Below are 16,899 nucleotides of genomic sequence, written 5' to 3' on the forward strand. Positions count from 1 at the left end.
GTGACCAAGAGTGCAGCAGGTAGTCAAGGGTTAGACGTGGTGGTCAGGGAAGACCTCTGTCAGGGAGGATTTTGAGGTGATACTTCAAAGATGAGATGAAAAGGAGCCAGCTTTATGAAATGGAGGGCAGATACTTCCAGGAAGATAAAAACACAATAGTTCTAGTCAGGAAAAAGCTAGGCTTAAAAAAAGGAATCACAGAGGCTTGAGAGGGCATGAGTGAGATATAATTAGGGTGGGGCCCTACAGGATGGGAGGTTTGGGTTTTATTTGAATAGCAATGGGGACCCATTGGATGGTGTTAAGTCCCAAGAGAGAGTCATGCTCTGGTTTACATTTACAAAATTACCCTGGCTGCTTTGTGGAGAATGGATTGTGGGGGAAATCATTTAGACGGCTCCATGTTCAATTTCATGGCCAGGTATGATAGCTTACAAATTCCCAACAATATATTAATTTTACTAACATTTTGGCACAATAAAATGATTTTATTCTATATTGCATAAAACTGAATATAAAGGAATTTTTCCTATTAAAACATCAACTAGGATCTAAAATTGAATTTTTTCGGCTGCCCTTTATATCCATCAGATTTTAACTTGGATTTATGTAGGACTGTGAATGTAAAGTGAAAGTGAGGACAGGGCACTTCAGTGAGAAGAGAATGCACCAATTGGGGTTTTTAGCTAGCTTTTTTTTTTAATGATGATATCTTGATGATTTCTTGATGATATCGTGGCGGTCCTGTGACTCCTTCGACTCCAGCAGGGGAACTCTGTGATAGTAAATGCAGGATCCTTTGTTATTTCTTCAAAATTTTGTTCTAAGGATGCCTGGGTGGCTCAGTCGGTTAAGCAGCAGGCTCTTTTTTTTTTTTTTTTAAAGATTTTATGTATTTGACAGAGACACAGCGAGAGAGGGAACACAAGCAGGGGGAGTGGGAGAGGGAGAAGCAGGCTTCCCACTGAGCAGGGAGCCCAATGCGGGGCTCGATCCCAGGACCCTGAGATCATGACCTGAGCCGAAGGCAGATGCTTAACGACGGAGCCACCCAGGCGCCCCAAGTGTCAGGCTCTTGATTTCAGCTCAGGTCCTGATCTCAGAGTTGTGAGATCAAGCCCCCATTGGGCTCCATGCTTAGCATGGAGTCTGCTTGAGATTCTCTCTCTCCCTCGGTCCCCGTCCGTCCCCCTACCCTCTCTCTCAAAAAATAAATAAATAAATAAAATAAAATAAAATAAAATTTTGTTCTAGGGGAAATTATGTTAAGGTAAAAGAAAAAGGTAAAATTAAAACATTCTTCTGAATTTTTAGAAATTGGTATTTATATCCTATTTTAATGCAATGAAGATCAAGTTGGTAGATTCTCATATGACCCCTCCTGGACCTCTCCTCGGGACTTCAGCCTAGTATACTCAATTGCCTAGTTCTTCCCCAGCTGTTTCAAAGACATTTCAAATTCAAAATGTCCAAAAATGAACTCATTACATTTCCTCCTCTCCACTAGCCTTCTATTTCATTTTGTTCATTCAGTTTCTCAAGCTGGAAATCTGAAGGCCCCTCTCACTCCTCTTCCTCATGACTCACCTTCAATTACTCACCAAAACCTGCTGCTTTTCTAGCTTCTTCTCAAGCCTTATCACCAGAGCCCGAGCTCACAGCCTTGTTATTTCTTGCTAGAACACAGAACATCTTTATACTATACTCCTTGCCTCCAGACTTGCGTGTCATGATACCTCATTGTAATGTATGTAAACATACATTAATATGTGATCATGTAATTCTCTGCTGAAAGTAGTGCAAGAGATCCCCCCCCCAACCCCAGCTTACCCTACCTCCATCCTACAGGGCTTCAAATGTGGATTGACTTCTGGGGGTGTGGGTTGGGAGGCTAAAATTGTGGGCAACCTTGTATGCATCTGTAAAACTATATGTGTACGTGTGTGCACATTGACTTTTTTTGGTAGAATGGGGTCATGGGATTCATTAATTTCAGCCGAGCCTGTGATGTAAAAAGCTTGAGAAACCATGCATTACAGAGTTAAATCCAGGCTTCTTAACATGGTGCTGCAAAACCTCCCATGCTATTATTCCCATCGACCCTTCCTTTATCGATGCCCACTCTGCTTCATATCGGAAACAGCAGCATCACTCAACCGCTTGTCTTTTCCCCGTATCTACCATCTTGCCCAGGCTCTCTACCTGGACTTTCTTCCTCTTCTTCTTTATCGGGCTAACCAGCTCTTACTCATGTTGAAAGACATAAATTCCTTCTCAGAGTCTTCCTGAAGTACCAGGATGGGTTTTGTTCTCATTTAACCTGGGTGCATCTTTGTAGATCGTTACCATATTGTTTTGAAATGATCTGCTTATGGGGTTTTCTTCCTTACTAGAATGTAAATTCCTAAGGGCATGGCGACCTATTTATTCATCACTGCATTCCCAGCGCCAAGCACCTGGCTGGGAGGGGCGTCACTATATGCTGACTGAATTGCACTGAGCAGATAAAAAATTGGGGGGCCAGGAGAGTGACCCCTCCATGACAGAACCAGACATAAGCAGAGGAAGGGGTTTGCAGAGATGGGGGGCGGTGGGTGATTTCGAGGTGTTCAACCAGCCCCGTGGGCACATCACAGGTTCAAGTCGGGAGGACAGTGACAAAGTAGACAATGGAGGAGAAGAATCACTGACAGTAGGAACCCGCAGAGCAGAGGGGCTGGAGAGCTGCAGGCGGGTCGTAGATTGTAAGCGCAGTCCCCAGGGCACCAGGTGGAAAGTGCAGCCACTTAGAAAGGTCCACAACCCTCAGGTCTCAAGGGACAAAGAGGTTAGAACTCCTGGAACTGTTTTGGGAATGAAATTGCTGGGAAAGACAGCTTCCTGCCAGTCGGCCTCTGGGGGGTTGGCTCTATTGTATTTGGAGGTACTGGGTAAACGGGATCACAGTTGACCTCGCTGGCTGGCCAACATCCTGTGTTTTTACAATTAGCTGAGCTCCTGTGTGGATGGGAGATGGGCTTTGGTTACAGAGGCTCCTGAGCTGATAAGTGGAACTGGGGCTTTGGAGAGGGGTGGGAGTGAGATGTGTGTGCACGTGTGTGCACACATGGAGCACGTGGGTAGCAACTGGCTAGATTTGCTTCTTGCATTAATAGCAGTTGCTGGAGACTAGTACCATCAGCTGTTCAGATATCTGAGTCACTTGAAATTGCAAACTTCTAAGTAGAGGCTTATCTGAAAATATTTTTCTCCACATGGACTCACCTTCCATTTATTATGGCATATGTTTTAATAAAATTTCCCCGTACATGATAGCATTGATGTTATGCCCTTGCCATGGCTCATTCCTAAGCCATGTCCTTCTCTGCCTTATTCATCAGATTTGTTGTTGTGCGTGTTTGTGTTTTAGATAAACCAACACAACCGGGAAAATAAATCCCATCTGTAGTCCTTCTACTGTCTTAATTTATTAGTTAGTCTGGGTAAAGAATGTGTGCTCTCAGGACAGACCAGGTTTGTGTCCCAAGATACCTATGTTTGGATAGCCAGCATACCCTTGTAGAAGTTACTTAGCCTCCCTATACCTGCATTGTCTTGCCTGTAGGATGTGGCCAGTGAAGTAGATACCTACTTCTCAGAATTACTGTGAAGGCTGAAAGCAGTAACAGCTGCCAAGCCCTCGCCCACTGGCTGGCCTGGAGTGATAGTCAACACCCGTGTCTACTGTGTGCTGGGCACACTGTTCTAAGTGCTCCAGGGGAATTCATCGCATCCTCAGAAACAACTCTATGAGGTAGGCACTATTATGATTCTAATTTTTGCAGAAGAGGGAGGTACACAGTCACAGAGCTGGAATGCTGCTGAGCCAGGAGGCAACCCCAGGGTATCTAGCTCCAGAGTCCATGTTTTTAACCACTAGGCTACCCAGTCTCACAAATGTCTCATGTTCTACCAAGTGAATTCTCTGGCCTTCTTTAAAAAATTATTGCTACTCTCAATAAATTTTTCTTTTGGTGCATCTGTTATTTTTGTTTTTGTTATTTTTGGTGCATCTGTTTCTAAGTGTGTTCCTACTTGCTTGCTTTCTGAGTTTTCCTCTGCTAAAATATAAACCCAGGAAAGCTAGGCAACTGCTGTACAATAATATAGTGCTTGGCATGTAATAAAGGCCCACTATGAATCTGTTAACTGAATGTGAATTCTGTCTTTTCTTTTAGATTATAAATTCATTAAGAACTCAGTCTGACTTCCATAACTTATAAATATGTAGTACTCTGCTGCTCAAAAAAAAGTATACCAACTACAGAATCATTATTTTTACATTAACTTTTATTACTTTTGTATCTTCAAGTGGAGAGTAGATTTTATTAAGTCCTATTATATGCTTTTTTGGGCTTTCTCTCTCAGTCTTTCCCCCTAAAAGTAGGCCTAGAGGATGGAAAAGAGAAATGTTGCATTCTATTTCTTATGGTGGGCAGAATTCTAAGATGACCTTCAAGATCTCCACCACCTGCATATGCCTCAGGACTGTGAATATGATGCATTTTTTTTACTCTTTCGGTTAAGTTATATGGCTTAGTTGACTTTAAGACAGAGAGGTCATGCTGGGTGAGACTGACCTAATCAGGTGAGCCCTTAGAAAGGACTGGGCTCTTCCTGAAGTCAGTAATTGAAAGTGTGAGAGGGATTCTTTGTGAGGGAGATTCTCTTTTGCTACCTTTGAAAACTGAGGGGTCCATGCGGCAAGAAATGTGGGCAGCCTCTAGAATCTGACGGTGGTCTCTTGCTCACAGAAATTCCGGCAAGAGAATCAGGGCCTCGGTCCTACAACCAGAAGCTACTGAATTCTGTCACAAACGCATGATCTTGGAAGAGAACCTGAGCTCCAGATCAGAACTCAGTCTGGCCAACACTGTATGAGACCCTGAACAGGGAATTCCTTCACGCCATGCCCAGATCTGACCAACAAAACCGTGGGCTAATAAATGGGCATTGTTTTAAAACATTAAGTTTGTGGTATTTTGTTGTGCAGTAATGGCTAATTAATACAACTTATCCAGAGCGTACAGCTACTGACCAAGACAAGTTATGTGGCAAAAGTTCAGTCAATTACTGAGCCGGGTTTACCCTGATTTAGTATGAAAAGAACTTGAAACCAGTTGATAGACATTACCATATGGCTTTAGACAGGGTTAGGGGATAAAATGGGTGTGATATCTGAAAAATGAAGACTGAACTAAAGTCTCTTACACAGACTTTCATCATCCTAGGTGAGAGAAGCAAAGAGCAGTGTAATTATTTAACATTTGCAAAGTTACTGGGGCCACCTCCAGCTTCAACAACCAGGCATCCCCTCCCCCTCTTTTTAAAAACAATTCTTTCCCTCAGGACTTGGACAGATGTTTTCATTTTACTTAAACTAAAAAACTGTTTTCCTCATCCACCAGGAATATGTACCAGTACAAAGTGTTAACCTCATTTGGATTGGAACCCCCATCCTCAAGAACAAAAAAAGGCTGAGGAGCGCCAAATGTCAGCTCCGCTGTGAGAAGTGTTTTAAATCATATTTTGACGTATGTTACGCTGTTAACTAGAAAATGAAGTGCAGCACACATGCTTCTAGTAACTCTGGTTTCAAATCATATGATCCCTTCTTTGTCTTGAAGACCTTTTGATGTGCATTCCCAATATTGAGTTTCTCTGCTTTTAATAATCTTATATTCCTTCCTCAATATAAATGTCATGAAAAATACTGAATGCTAATCTTCAAAGATCAAACAGGAAGAAAGAGGTGGGCAGCATAGTTCAGCAACTTGAATTCCTGAAATTTCTCATTTAAAAATTTTATTTTAGCTTATAAAAGCCTAGGCTCAAAGAAATGCTCCATTCCTCCTTGTAAAGTTGAAGTGGCAGGCTCTCCCCAATTTCAGAATTGTGTTAATTACAGAATAATTCAGTCTCTCCCTCTAAGGCACCTGAGATGCAGGGGCCACTTGATCACTAGTCATATCTGAATTTGTGGCTACCTAACAGAGAGGAACTCAGAACCAATACATGCTGGCCTTTATTTCACATTCTTTGCTTTAGGTAGGATTACAAAGAGTCCAGGTTTGCCTAGGCATGGGGGCGCTCTTTCTTTCTTTCTTTCTTTTTTTTTTTTTTAAGATTTTTATTTATTTGAGAGAGAGCGTGAGAGAGAGAGAGAACGAGTATGAGCGGGGCGGGGGGGGGTGCAGAGAGAGAGAGGGAGAAGCAGGCTCCCCACTGAGCAGGGAGCTCGATGAGGAGCTCAATGCGGGGCTCCATCCCAGGGTCCTGGGATCAGGACCTGAGCCCAAGGCAGATGCTTAACCAACTGAGGCACCCAGGAGCCCCCATGGGGGCTTCTTGGGAAAAAGGACTATCAGTGACTATCAGTGCTAACAGCGGGATAATCCCTGGCAAACTGGCACAGCTGATCACCCTACCTTGGGCATCGAGGACATTTTCACAGTGGGAATTGTGTAGACAACTTGGTAACAGCTGTTTACTTGCTTTGGAGCTTGGTGTTTAAAGAAACCCAATTTGTTTTCTCTGGCAGGCTGGTGTCCAAACCCCATAATCCAAGTATTAAAACATAGTGCCCAGAATCCCATTAGGCATGGACTTGGGTCTATGATGAAGGAATGCAGTGCCCGCCTGGGCACTTTACAGGCACTCAAATGTTTTAAGAAGATCGGGTCTCCCTTTATTTCATTCCCCACATGGGAACACCAGTTGTTGAGAGATAATACATTTAATATTATCTAAGTATAATTGTGACTATGTGTGTGCTGGGGGGGGTGTAGGGAACCGCTTAAAAGATGTAATTATTCTAGGCTTCCTTCACATATATTGATTTAATATACTTCTTCATGGTGTTCTCAGTTGCCCCCAGGGATGATTCCAGAATTTCAACATGGGAGAAGCTTTGAGGTGGCAATTGGCTTGGGGGTATAAGGGATGACATATGGTTGAGGGATGGTCTAGGGATGTGTCTTGAAGCTGTTTTTACTTAGTGTATGTTTATTAGGGCTGGTTTGAAGGGAAATGATGGAAATTATTGGAGGGCTAAGCCCGCCCCCGCCTCACTGGCACTGGTACTGCGTTCTATACTATGGCATGTGCATGAATAATTAGGTAGAATACTTTGTGCCCCAAGTATTTTACCACATTAGAAAATAATTTATCCCTTTGTAAAGGTTGTTTAAAACACATTGAATAATAGCAATGTTACCACTTTTTGAGCACCTACTATGTGCCAGATACTTCTTAACATATTTATACATATTCTCATTAAATGTATCAACTCTGAAAGATAGATACTCTAGAAAAATCATAAAATTATCTAGACTTTATTTTTTGATAACTTTGTGTCAGGTGCACTTCACTGCGGTTGACATAAATTAGCTCATTTCGGTTAATTAGCTTCAATTCTAGGAAGTAGGTGCTTTTTCAGATGAATAAAAGTACAGTTCAGAAACTTGCCTAAATTTACACGGTTACCGAGGGGTGAAAGGGATATTTAAGCCCAGGCAGCAGGACGTCAGAAGCTCTACTCTTAACCTCTATGCTACATTCACAGCCTTTTACGGATAGAGAAACAGAGATTGCCTTACTTACTCAAAGTTATCCCGCGCCTGTGCAGGAGCAGTTAAAAAGTCCATGCTGGATTGCCCCAGTCTCTTCATCCAGGTCCCATGAAGGAGATAGTGTTTTATGCTATTATCTGAGGAATTTACAGATTTTAGGGTAGCCTTTCCAGTACATTCTTGGATGGTCCTGAGGTTGTAATTTTCAGAATCTCCCCAGAGAATCCTGAGAAACTGGTTTGACAACTATTGCTTTCCTGCAGGGATGGCTAGTAAGTTTCGCCTCCAGTGTTATTTCTGACTGAGTAGTAGCTTATCCAGGGCAGTATGTTGAAAATTTTAAGGCTAACTCTGAGTAGGCTGGAAAAGCATCAGGGAAGGGTACTGGTGCTGTGGGTTTGCTATTCCGAACCCATCCACTCAGGGCTTCAGCTGGCGGCGGGGGGGGGGAGGGGGGCGGGGGTTGTGCTCTTGTTCCCAACTATTTGCCCCCTTCCCTGCAAGGAGACCCTACATCCCTGCCTGTGACTCTAATGGGGTGGCCGCAGTGCCTCTCAGCAGTTCGAGATACATCCATGTCCCATAGTCAGGTTCATCCTCAGAATTTGTGTTGGCCAAGAGAATAAGAGAGAAGGATGTGACATAGAGCACGTCCAAGCAGAAGGTTTTCAAGGGCCCGTGTTTCAGCTCTGCCTCTTCCTCTTTCTTCTGTGCCATGAGAACAGCTCATCCTTCTGAGAAAGCCCCACTTTCAAGTGATTTTTAATGTGTGTGGACTCAAAAGAAACCTTTCAGGAAATTGTATTAGAACGAGCCCCACTGAGGGGAGCCTGGGTGGCTCAGTTGGTTAAGCATCTGCCTTCGGCTCAGGTCATGATCCCAGGGTGCTGGGATCGAGCCCCGCATCAGGCTCCCTGCTCTGTGGGAAGCCTGCTTCTCCCTCTCCCACTCCCCCTGCTTGTGTTCCCTCTCTTGCTCTCTCTCTCTCTCTGACAAATAAATAGTAAAATTAAAAAAAAAAAGAGCCCCACTGATAATCGAAATTACCATTTCGATGCCTGCAGTGGTCAAGGAGCACCTGCTGTAGGATGGAGCCTGACCTCTCCCTATTTCTGCTCAAAATCCATGTGCCTCTAAGGTCAGGGAGAGCTTTAGCACTAACTTACGGCTGTATGCAGCCAGTTCTGTTGTTTTGTGTGTGATCTGAATTTCAGTCAAGAGCACAGGTCCACAAAGACTGATACTTAGAACCACTTTCCTTCACATTGAATATTCCCTGAATTATCTGTATTCAGCATGTCAGGGTATTGGCCTTTCTCAAAGTGTAAGGAATGTTCTATCTAATTTTAAAGAAAGGGCTTTCTCCTAACTTAACCATTCCTGGTTAGTAAATAAGAATAGTTACTAACCTGGTCACTTTGGTGAGCATATGCACTGTGTCAGGCCTGGTCAGCAAATGGTATAGTCCTCATTTGTGAATAAGCAGTTCATAGGTGCTTGGGATTCAGCTAGTCATAAATATGTCAGCAGACCTTCTCCCTGTATGTCTCTATTTTTTAAGCCCCCCCCCCCCCCTGCCTAATTTCCCAGGGGATTACATTGACCTTGAGTACTTTGATGGTTTGTAAGGCTCTCCTTCCTCTGAGTTAACAGACTCCTTAATACTCTTGGCATTTATGGTAACAAGCTTCAGGTGCAGTCATATCTTGGCTGCAAACATTTTCCTCTTATGTGTGTGATCCCTTGCTCCTGCTCCTCTAATATAGCATTTCCTCTTCAGCATTTGAACTCTTAGTTGAAAAGAAAAAATGCTGTATAAATTAAAAAGAGTATGAGCTTCCCTTCTAGCACCTCCTTTGGATCCTTCTTGCTGTCCTCCCTCAGAGCTTTGTCTCTAAAGGCTGTGGGGAGCATAGTCCGAGCAGGACTCCTCACAGCCAGCCAGCAAGGACTGATGGACTGCCACTGGCAAAGAAACACAGAGGAACACGCCACAGGTGACTGGATCCAGCCAACTGGGTCAGCTTGTCACAGGAAGCTCAGGGGAGGGGGAGCCTCTGCAGCTGCTTCTGCTGGATGCTTACTGGGAGCTGGATCTTTCCTCTTCCCAAGAAAGACCAGCCTATGCCTGACCCTAACTTTGTGATGTTGCAACAGAGAGTTCTTTTAGTTGTGTTAATCATAACTGCAAGGAGTCAAAGGTACACTAAGAGACCAAGTCTTTTGAGCCTGTCCACATGAAGGGAAAAGCTTTTGATTACTTTCCAAGAATATGGGTCTTGAGTGAACTAGACAGGGTAGTCTTGTCAAAGGCTGGGGCTATTAGTTTTCTATCCAAGAGAACTACAAAAATAGAACCATTGTCAAATCGTTAAAGCAAAAAGGGTTTTAGTGCTAAGTTTTTCATTAAATAAAATCTGATTTTTCCTTAAGGGGAACTAAAGTGGCTAAAATGTTATTAAATGCTTATATATACATTTCTAAGGAGGTAATGACCATTCCCCTCCTTCCACCCCCAGGCCTTTAATGTGATTCTCAATCTTTAGAATACAGGAGGGCTTGTTAAAACACAAATCGCTGGGTCCCACCCCCAGAATTTCTGATTCAGGGCTTCAAAGACGGGCCTGAGAATTTGCATTTCTGGCAAGTTCCAAGGGCCACTGGTCTGAGGACCACACTCTGTGAACCACTGGGCTAGGTAGATAACAGAGCTCCCTTTAATCAGTAGTTAGTGGTTTGTACTAGGCATTATCTGAGGTGGTGCTGCAAATTTGCAGATGTTGGTGATTAGGGAACTAAGGTTAAAGGCCCAAATCACAGAACTGAAGGGACTGGGGCTGGTGGGAGGGGAAGAGCCCGGAGAGACAGAAGGAAATAGGAGTGAAGGGCAGACGGAGGAATTCACGCGAGAGGGAGAAACCCACCCTGACATCTATCTCACGGCCATGTGAAGTGACTGCTTTATTGAGTTTGATTGCTGAGGTGGTGACAAGAACTGTACCTAAAACAGATGGATAAGGCCCTGAAGGTTTTATTGTACTCCCTTCTGTATTAAATAGCAGCATGGACAAGTTCTTTGAACTTTCATAATGATACTCATTTTCCTTGACAGTGTGTATTAATTGCCAGATGGGGAACTCTTTCTTTTGGGCAAAGAAGGTCATAAAGATAAGCTGTGACAATTAAACGGCCACATTTCTTTTATTTTATCAGTATGGTTGGAATCTAAGTTGAACATGATAAGATGTACACAGCTTTTTCTTCTTCAGAGTTCTAAGACATGATTTTTGATGTCTAAGTTCACATGGAAACAAGGCAGAAAAGGATGCAACTTTGAAAAACCAATTTTTACATTCCATTTGGTTGTAATTATTCAATATATTATTTTGATTTTAAAAACTAAAATCTATATGGTTGGATAGTATATGGTCATGAAATCATTGGGATTTTTCCCTTCCACCTGTGGTCGCTGGCAAAAGAATGCCCAAGTCTGTTAAGAGTCTACTTAAAAAAGAAAAAAATCATTTCAATGAAATAGCAGTAAATAGGAATTGTGATTCCTTTTTCTATGAAATGTCAATAATTAGGAGAAATAATATTAAAATTCCCAAATACCTCCATGATAGCAATATTCAGGAAATAGTATTATATGGTAAACATTTTTAATAAACAGCAGCATAAAGTAATCAGTGTTTAATATCATCTCTGGTGTGTGAAATACAAATGCACATATCCTCAATATAAAATAGCCTTTTTGTCATTACATCCATGCTTGTCTATTTGAAATGCCCATAATAACAAACCAAACATTAAGTAATACAGTGATTAAATGCATGCAGTGAAAGTAAGAAAAGATATGGGAGGGCAAGACAGCGGAATATTGCCATGATATATTTTAAGAAAATCCGTATCGAGTTAAAAAGAAATAAACAAAGGAAACAAAGAAACAGACCGGATATAAAAATGCAGAGATATATTTTCACTTCTGTGATACAAACCATAAACATAGTTTTGTGCAAGAAAAAAAAAGAAAAAAAGATCTGAAAATAAAGTCATCTTACAAAACATTGTCAACAAAGCGAAAGGTATTTTTTAGTTTGTGAAAAAAATACTATTTAATACAAAAGGGACTGTGTTATGTAGTATCACAGTGCTATTATAAAATACATTATTACAAGTGGTTTTGAAATTTGGTTTGCTCACCTTAATGGCCTCAGTAATTATAAAATGTTTAAAATAAATGTTATAGTTCTTTATAAAAAACTAACTTGAGTTTATTTTTTAACCATAGTAATGTTTTTCCAGAGTAGGTATTTTACTGGCTCATGGAATGCTAATTTCCCTTTAAGGGACTCCTAGAAAAACTCAGATTCACTGAAATTGTGTTTACTTAAAATAATAAATATTCTTGGAAAACAACTGATTGTCGTATGATATACAAAATTGTGGTTTGAATCTTCATCATTAAACAGTTGCATAGCAACAAAAGGATACAAATATTCTCCTCTACCTAAAGTTAAGAAATGTAACTTTTGAATCAGGTTATTTATGTCACAAAAATATTTCTTAATTTATCTCCCAAATAAAACTGGATATAGCCAATTCTTTGAGTTCACAGTACCAATAAGTCCATATTTATTGTTTGAAGATTCAGTGTTTGCGAAAATTGCAACACATTTGATAAACATACTTCCCTGATTTATCATCCTAATTGCATTTTTTTTTTTACAAAATTGAAACATCAATGTGCTTCTAATTCTTTTGCATTCTCCTCATCAAATATCATTTCCAGGAATTATTTTATATCCTGTAAGTCTCTTTATAAGTCTCTTAAGCTGTAAAATTAAAAAAAAAAAGAGAGAGAGGGAGAGAGACCTTGAGACACTGTTCTTAGAATAAAGGAGTTATTTTTTAACAAGAGAAAAAAATCAAACATAACATTCCTTTCTATATAGAACTTGAAACCCATAAGAATTCTAAACTTGGCAAAAGATGGCTAGCGGGTAAGTGGCATGAGATGCACATTTGATGCCTCCCTCCTAACTAAGGCAAAAATGATTATGCTGCTTCTATTCACCAGCTTAAAAAATTCAGTTCATGGTAATCTTTGAAATGAGAACCCAGTACCTTTTTTTTTTTTAAATACTGTCATATTTTGCAAAATAGAATTCATAGTCTTTGGATTCCAACTAATTCTATGAATAAACTGTCATAACTTCTGGTGCTGGAATAGCATCTATGAACATTTCCAGATCAGAAAAAAAGGTGAGAGAAACTTTAGATATCGGTGTCATAGTTTCCTACTTCCCCAGAGTTCACTGATGGTGAGCACCCTACACCTTGGACAACCCCTATGCAGGAGGTTGTAAGCACTGATGCACTGCTTTGCAGCCACACCTCTCTTCTTCAATGTTCTCGGTCCAGGGAAGCTCCTGTGAGGCTGTCCCCATGGGCACCCTTGTTCCTCTCCCATGGGTGCTGATCTGGGCCAAGGGGCCGTTTTCCTGACTGTGCTTCCTTTGGTTCCTCATTTCTAATGCAACGGAGTGAACTATCAACCAACAATCAATTCCAGCATCCGCATCTAGCCTTCTTATGGTCTGAGGCCCTATATTATTTCAAGCGCTTGTGTAAACACACTGTGGAAAAGGCCTTCGTGATCAGCAGAGGAGATTCACAAAGAGGCACACTCTGCACCTTCCCAAGGAAGCCCCACTGTGTAGAAGGCTTCGGGGGATCTTACACTTGTCTTATGGCTCGTTTCCATCTGGGATTTCAAAATTTTGCCTAGTTTCCTCATTGATTCTGAATATCATTTCCATACAAGTATGCATAGAGTCTAAATTGAATCAACATAATTCTTGAACATTTGTCCTGAAGATAAGACAGCAGGTAGACAAATGCTATGATATATACATTTTGGGGAGAGACCAGTCATGGAGAACGAAGGCAAATACACAAAGCACCGTTTGACTTTCCTTTTTGGTTTGATATTTAATCACAGAATTCTTTTCCTCTTCACTGGTTTGCAGTTTTTAGTACCTGAAACCAGATGTCCCAATCCCAATGCCATGTCATGTATCCCTGATGGAGTGTTAATCCCACAAAGTGTGGTTTTTTTTTTTTTTTTTTCCTGGCTGGTGTCTGCCCTGCTTGGTAAGACAGTTAAACTTCACAGAAGATACTTGTTGCAATGTCTGCTAAATGAGAACCTTACTTTAATTAAAAAAAAAATTTTTTTTTGAATTTAAATCTTTTCTACGGCTTTCTAGTTTTTTCTGTATACCACATTTACAAAAGTGGTGCATTTTACAGTTCTGCGGAAATCATAGATTCGGTGTGTCCGTGAATATTGGAGTCTCCTAGCAAAGATGGTTGCTTTGAGTCTATTTTGTAGGGTTTTTGAGATTTGTTGCCAAAAACGGTGATACCCATTCCACCGGGATGATTTGGAATCGACATGTGTGGTAGTAAGGGAATATTGGCTTCCTGGTTGGATCCCGAAGAGGGCAGGCTGGTCACATGACCAGTGCTCGTGGACCCACTGGCGCTGCTCGGGGACCGACTCTTGGGAGGCGGGCAATGCTGGATCACTCTGGGAGGGCCTGTTGGCTGATAGTGGGCAGCTGGAAATGCTGCATATCCAGGAGGTATTGGGTATCCATTGATGGGGATGAATCGCTGGTTCTGAGGTATTGGTGGGCCAATGAAACCAGCAATCTGGCCCTGTGGCGTAATACCCTGGCTCGGGAACATATAATTGGGATATCTGGGGTTACTGAGATTACTCACTGGGCTGGCGCTAAGGGAGGTGGTCTGCGTGGTGGCATTTCCTCCCGAAGGGGTCGTAGAGCTGGTGTGACTGGACAGTCCCTCCCAGGAGCGAAGCCGGACGTGAATATCTTTAAATCTGGGTCTCCTGGAAGGAATCTCATTCCAGCACTCTGTCATGAGGCTGTACATTCTGGGCGGGCAGTCTTCGGAGCATGGCAACAGCTGTCGTTTTCTTACCATTTCGATCACCTCCTGGTTACTGAATCCGTAGTACGGCTGCAGTCCAAAACTGAAAATCTCCCACAAGACAACCCCAAAGGACCAGATATCGGAATCAGATGAGAATTTGCCATACATGATGGCTTCAGGGGGCATCCAGCGAATGGGCAGCAAAGACTTACTCTGTACCCTGTAGTAATCAGCAGAGTATATTTCTCTGGAAAGCCCAAGGTCTGAAATCTTTACATGAAGCTGCTCCCCGATTAAAATATTGCGAGCTGCAAGGTCCTTATGGACAAAGAAGTGACTAGACAGGTACTCCATGCCGGCTGCAATCTGAATCGCAATGTGCAGAAAATCTCCGTGATCGAGGCTGGATTTTACGGTCCCGTCTTCGTCGCTGCTACAGCCGACATCGGAATGTGGGGATCGCATGATAAGGAACTCGTGGAGATCCCCCTGATTCATATACTCGAAAAGCATACACACCGGTTGCTCCTGAGTGACGGCCCCTAGAAGGCAGACGATATTGGGGTGGTGTAGTTCAGCCATCAGGGAGGCTTCCTGTTGAAATTCTGTCCATTGCTGGGGGTTGTTGCAGTCTTTCAAGGTCTTTATGGCAACCAGCTGAGCATGGTCCATGCCTGGGAGATAGAGATGGCCCTTATAGATCTTTCCAAAGGCACATTCACCCAGTTCTTCCATAAAACGTACAGCCGAGAGTGGGAGCTCTTTAGCCTTGCTCTGTATAAAAAGAAGCAAAAAGTGTGGTTTTAAAACATTTCTTAAGGCAAGACATCTTGGCCTCTGAAAGAAGGGGTGGGGCATATAGAGAGAGGCTCTATAAACCAGACTGAATAAAATACTGTAGGTCTCTAAGTCTTTAAAGTTGTTGGCCACAACCTGGAGGAGGTACCACAGGCGGCTTTCTGTCACTCCCACTGCCCCCATCCACATCCCCTGCTCCGAAGGCTGCTTGCTGCCGGAGACTAGAGTCTTGCTAGTGTGGTCCTGAGACCAGCAGCATCGGCGTCACTCAAAGCTTACAACAGATGAGGGCTCTTGGGCCCACCCCCAGGTCTGCTGGATCAGAATGTGCATTTAACAAGACCCCAGCTGATTTCAGTAAACATTACAGTGTGTGAGGTGTTGCTGCAGAGGATAAGGCCTGAATTCTCCGCCTGGCATATAGAGCGTATGTGATTTGGTCCTAACCTGCCTACCCCTGCCACTTCTCTGTATGTTAGCGTCACTTTACTTAAATAGGTCTCCTCAGTGTCCACCCCGAACGCCATGGCCATTCTTGCCTAACAACTCTCTTCCTGCAATGTGTTCTTATTCTTAGGGTATTTATTGTGCGAAAAGCCAGAGAAACCAAAATGAAATGCTGTCCTCCTGCAGTGCTCACAGTAGAGGCAGGGAGGTTTGGAATGTGCTCCCCAGTGCTTATCAAGTCTTGTTCCCTCCGAAACTCTCCCTGACCACTAAGGTCTTTGCCTTCTCTGGAGTCCTTTTGCTTTACTGTCTGAATGCCACCATACACAAGAGGCAGAGTGAGGGCTGGTTACATGCGTGGCCTCCCCAGACAATTTGAATCTGAATGCCACCTTTTCCACCTACCAGCTGTGTGACTCTAGCTACGGTATTCAACCACCCTAAGCCTCAATTCCCTCATCTGTAAAATGGAACGATCATAATGGATAATTGTACTGGTAGGGTTCTTTGTGAATTTGTAGTGAATTAACATTTGTAAAGTACTCAGCATGGTGTCCAGCACATGGTAACTGCTATTTAACTTTTAGCTGTTACCTTGCTGTTGTTCTTCTTTAATTTTTTATTAATTAATTAATTTTATTAACATATAATGTATTATTTGTTTCAGAGGTACAGGTCTGTGATTCAGCAGTCTTACACAATTCACAGCGCTCACCATAGCACATACCCTCCCCAATGTCCATCACCCAGCCACCCCATCCCTCCCACCCCCCTCCACTCCAGCAACGCTCAGTTTGTTTCCTGAGATTAAGAGTCTCTTATGGTTTGTCTCCCTCTCTGGTTCATCTTGTTTCATTTTTCCCTCCCTTCCCCTATGATCCTCTGTCTTGTTTCTCAAATTCCTCATATCAGTGAGATCATATGATAATTGTCTTTCTCTGATTGACTTATTTCACTTAGCATAATACCCTCTAGTTCCGTCCATGTCGTTGTAAATGGTAAGATTTCGTTTTTTGATGGCTGCATAATATTCCATTATATATGTTGCTGTTCTTTTAATGAATATTTTGTCCTCTCAATC

At 42.4% G+C, this 16,899-nt stretch overlaps 1 protein-coding gene across 1 annotated transcript in view; it reads right to left on the minus strand.

Annotated features, from left to right (window-relative positions):
- Positions 1-13,919: 13,919 nt before the first annotated feature.
- ROR1 (ROR family WNT receptor 1) overlaps positions 13,920-16,899 on the minus strand; it is a 180,974-nt gene continuing 177,994 nt past the window's right edge. Inside the window, exon 10 of the mRNA XM_088022847.1 lies at positions 13,920-15,347. Coding sequence (XP_087878973.1) covers positions 13,920-15,347 — 1,428 coding nt within the window. The remainder of the gene's footprint in view (positions 15,348-16,899) is intronic.

Source organism: Eumetopias jubatus, unplaced genomic scaffold, assembly GCF_037043125.1.
Source record: "Eumetopias jubatus isolate StellerSeaLion01/CBP00866 unplaced genomic scaffold, mEumJub1_p1.0 scaffold_4, whole genome shotgun sequence".
In the NCBI taxonomy this organism is placed as follows: domain Eukaryota; kingdom Metazoa; phylum Chordata; class Mammalia; order Carnivora; family Otariidae; genus Eumetopias; species Eumetopias jubatus.